Raw genomic sequence first — 4,551 nt, 5'->3', positions numbered from 1 at the left:
CCACACACACACTGCACCCTAGCTTCTCCTTCAGAGGGTCCTAGCCGCCTGACATGGAGAGAGGATGGTCTCTGCTCCCAGGGGCACTTGTCCAGGTGGGCAAAGCCCACAGGCCAGTATAAGTGGGAGTTGGGGCCCTGACAGATTTGGCTCAGTGGATAGAGCGTCAGCCTTCGGACTGAAGGGTCCCAGGTTCGATTCCGGTCAAGGGCATGTACCTTGGTTGCGGGCACATCCCCAGTAGGGGGTGTGCAGGAGGCAGCTGATCGATGTTTCTCTCTATCCCTCTCCCTTCCTCTCTGTAAAAAATCAATAAAATGTATTTTTTAAAAAAAACACCAATTGTTTATTTAAAAAAATAAGTGGGAGCTGGGGCATCTCTGCTCCTTTCCTGTGGGTGGCCAGGTGTCATTCCAAGGTGGTTCTGAGCCTTCCACTCCTGGGTTTCCTGGACTGACTTGTGACTGACATATTTAGTTTGGGGCCAAGGAGCAGGGAGAAACATCAGAGATGGGAGTTTGGCCGAACTGGGACCTCCCAGCCCTGTACCACCGCTGGGTCTTTTCCATAGATCCCCGGGCCCCCCGTTAGTGTCCCTTCCTTCAGGTTCTATCCAGCCCAGCCCAGCCCAGCCCAGCAGGAGCCCGGATGACTCCCATGTTTCTATCCGAGGACCACTGGTGGTCTGTGAGGTCCAAAAGGTTGGCGACTGCTGATCTAGGCAACGATAAGACAAGTTTGCATTTGTTGAGCATTTACAGTGCTAAGTACTTCACAATGACCTGTGGGGGTAGAAACTATCATCACCCCCACTTCTCAGGTGGTAAATAGGCAGACTGATTGAGTTCTGGATCATAGAAAGTGAAGAACTGGGACTCGAATCCAGGTCTCTGTCATAGCATCTGTGTGGACAGAGGGTGGTGCCTGGCCCAGCCTCCTGGGAAACCTATCCCAGGGCAGCTGTGGCCAGAGGTGTTGCCCACCTGTCTTCTGTCAAGTGCATGAAACTGCATCCAGTCCTACTACTTCTCACCTGTCAGCAACTGTTCCCCGTCTTGGTCTCTTAGACCATCCATTTGCCCCTTAATCATTTGCATCAACACCCAAACATGGTGCACTTTCTTCTATATTAAAAAACATCAAATCTTGACCCCATTGCTCCTCCAGCTGTCCCCATGTCACTGCTCCCTTTACAGGGGCAATTCAGACACTGAGGTCCTCACCTCTCCTAGCAAGGCTTCTAATGAATGTCACCATCTCATGTTCCTCTTACTTTACAGGCCCTTCCTTGTCACCCTTTCAGTTTTCCTCCTCTTGTCCAACCTGTGATCCTTAGAGGCCCCAGGCATGATCATGGCTCTTCTCCTCTATGCTATTGGACTGTGCTGACAGCTCCAGCCAGAACCTTCTCTTGGACTAGAGCCCCACTTGTCTTCACCTGGTTGCCCTGGAAAAGTCTGTGGCAAAGTTTAAGAGTTTTATTAGGGGATGAAACTTCAGGGAAGCGCGTTAGGGAATAAGGGAAATGAAGCAAGGAGAGAGCAGATATAGGCAGTATGTTCTTGAACCGACCACAGTGGCTCACGGGCTACTCAGGATAGGCCAGAGATGTGCTGGGGACAGTCCATCAAGGGGAGGAAGATAACTTATCTGCTGACAAGTCCCCACCTATTTCTTTGTGTCACCTGGGCAGCACGTTGTGGAAGCCAGCACCCCTGGGAGAACAGGTCAGGTGAAGGTGGTGAGGAGGCCGTGGCAAAGGCTGGCCCTTTGCCTAGGGAGAGGCTGAAACATGGGGGACAGAGGAGACCAGAGCTTTGTGACTACAGGATGGGACACACTATTGCTGGGACATTCTTGCTGGGAGCCAAGGCTTGGGAGCAGGTATGGCTGAGCAGATCAGAAAGGTTCAAAACCTGGGTCCAGGTCACCCCCAAACCTGCTCCCCTCACAGCCTTCTTCATCTCACTGATACAAAGAGCAACTCCATTCTCCCAGCTTCTTGGGCCAGAATTCCGGTCACCTTTGGCTCTTCCTCTTCTGTACCTTCAGAATATATCCAGCATCCTCTCCCATCCACCCTGCGGCCAGCTTCCCCCTCAGCTGCCACATGGGTGCCTGCTCTCCCTGCTTCCACCCATGCCTGCCTCACCTCAGCTCAGAGGAAACTTTCCAAAGAAACATCTCACCATTCCTCAGCTCCAAATCCTCCAAGACCTTCCTGTCACAGAAGCTGGGAGTTAAAACCATGTCCTTGCTGGGGCCTTGAAGACTTCACGCCGACTCCCCTTCACCTCTTTAACCCTCCCTCAGCTCCAGGAATTCCGCCTCCTTGCTGTTCCTGGGATATCCTGGCCCACTCTTGTCTTGGGACCTCTCTTTCTAAGGAGCCAGAGTCTGGACAGGAGGAAGCAGCTGACCAGAGGAGTGAGGGCAGGCCCCGTCCATCACTGAAAGTCCCAGCAAACACACTGAAGGCAGGTTCTCAAGTCACTTCTTCAGCATTTTATTTCTGTCTCGAGTTCCAAGGAAGCTGACCCCAAGGAGCCTTGGAGGAGCCTGGTACTGCTAGGGAAGGCCATGTGCTGAGCAGAAAAGGAGCTGGTGTCGGTGACCCTCAGAGGAGAGCCATGCCTGCACTTTCCCTCCCTGTAGGCAGTGAGCAGGGCGGAAAGCTTAGCCTCAGGCCTCTTTCCTGAGAGGCAAACAGCACACAGCCTCTGAGGCTACAGGCACTGCGGCTGTCTCTAGCCACAGTGGGGAGACAATGGCCTGGTCTCAAGGATTTTGTGGGACAGAAGAGGCCAGCCAAGCCTATCACCTTCCTGTGTGGGGAAGTGGGCACCAGGGTGTGAGATGGGCAGGAGGCCACATCCTGAAAAAAAGCGACAGCCTAGCCTGGCCAGTGTCGCTCCAGTGGTTGAACATCAACCATGAACCAAGAGGTCACCAGTAGATTCCTGGCCAGGGCACATCCTGGTTGTAGACTCAATCCCCAGTAGGGGGCGTGCAGGAGGCAGCTGATGGATGTTTCGATGTTTCTATCTCCCTATGCCTCTAAAAATCAATAAAAACTTATTAAAAAGAGGGGGGAGGGGACAGCCTAGGCTGTTTCTACTCCTTCACCTGCAGCTCCACAGGACCTCAGCTGAGGAGGAGGCCATCAGGGTGCCATCAGCAAGCACCCTGAGAAGGAAAGGGCCCCATGGGAAGTGGCTGGGGAACACCCAACTGAAACACAACAGGCTCTGGCTCTGCCACTTTAGAGAGTGCTACGATGCACTTTAATGATTGCCCTGCCCCTCTCTAGCCAGGCAGCCCCCATGGGCTCTAGCTGGCCCCCCTCTAGTCGCAGGAGCCATCCTTCCAACCATCACGCCAGCGCTCATCCACTTTAGAGCAGTCGAAGTCCGGCTTGCCTAGCTTTCGGTTCACCTCGTTGTGCAGGCGGCACAGCCACTGGGTGAAAGATGCCCGTGTGCGCGTGTCTGGCTGGTTCCTATATATCCTGTGGGGGGGAAGCACATGGAGAATGAGGACGGGCAGTGGTCCACCAGCTCAATTCAGAGAGAGATGGGATGCTGCTGTAAGCTACACCCAGGTGTATCTCATGTTCTGAGAGACAGGAATTCCCAGAACAGGGCTGACCCCATAGTGTCCAGGCTTGGTGGACTCTTAGGCCTGCTCAAAACCTCACGTGGGGAGCTTGATAAACCCTCACAAGAGCCCAGGGCAAGACATTAACTCAGATCAGGCAACTTTACAACCTCATAACAATCAGGAAGCCTCACCCAGCTTCCCTGGCCCCAAGCAGTGTGGAAAGGGTGGGGCCTGCACAAAGGCTTACCTAACAGCCAGACCAGTTTCTCAGCATGTGGGGCCCTGGTGCCTCCGCTCAGCAGGAGACCGTTTTTTAACTGCCCAGGCTTCAAAAGGCAAGGGCTGCCTTGCCCCCCACATCCAGAAAGGCCTATGGGTGTCAGAAGGCCCCAGGCTGCTTGCCCTTTGAGTAGAAAGATGGCTGATGATCCAATCCCCACTGTTTTGTCCCTGCTCTTGGCAATTCTCTGCCATTTCTGCACCTATTTCTCTGAGGCTCTCCTTTATGACATCCGTCAAGGGCCACAGGCCCAGGCTCCAGGGGGGATGCTCTGCTGCTTGCAGACGGTACAGAGTAACTTACCTCTTCCTTATGTCTTCTGCACACTCCTCACATGGGTAAAATTTGGAAAATAAATGTATGAGTTGGGCCATATCTTGCTGCTGTTCTGGGGTGGGCAGGTCGGGGTAGTAGGCGGCCAGGGTGTGTAGGACGGCCCAGCTGTGGCGGCCCAGTTCCTCACGATCCTGAGGACAATCTTCCCTAAATTTGCTGCCCCGCTGCGGAAGGAGGCGAAGGGTCAGTCTCCCCGGACCAGAAGCCTATGAAGCTCCCCTTTTCCCCTCCCCGGCCGGAGGCCCAGGCTCCAAACGTTAGTCCTGCGCGGATCCGGGCCTACCTTGGGGGCAAGGTTCAGGCACAGCCAACCCTGGGGGCGAACGTCCATCAGG

The 4,551-nt window shown here is 54.2% G+C and overlaps 1 protein-coding gene across 1 annotated transcript; it reads right to left on the bottom strand.

Annotated features, from left to right (window-relative positions):
- Nucleotides 1–3,253: 3,253 nt before the first annotated feature.
- GFER (growth factor, augmenter of liver regeneration) lies at nt 3,254–4,547 on the bottom strand. Its single transcript, XM_014540010.1, has 3 exons — nt 4,500–4,547; nt 4,184–4,380; nt 3,254–3,508 (listed from the first exon to the last, which is right to left on the bottom strand). The coding sequence occupies exons 1-3, from the start codon at nt 4,545–4,547 to the stop codon at nt 3,346–3,348; spliced, it is 408 nt and encodes a 135-aa protein (XP_014395496.1). The 3' UTR covers nt 3,254–3,345.
- Between the last annotated feature and the right edge of the window lie 4 nt (nt 4,548–4,551).

Source organism: Myotis brandtii, unplaced genomic scaffold (assembly GCF_000412655.1).
Source record: "Myotis brandtii unplaced genomic scaffold, ASM41265v1 scaffold233, whole genome shotgun sequence".
Classification (NCBI taxonomy): Eukaryota; Metazoa; Chordata; class Mammalia; order Chiroptera; family Vespertilionidae; genus Myotis; species Myotis brandtii.
This window is presented reverse-complemented; position numbering and strand designations above follow the sequence as displayed.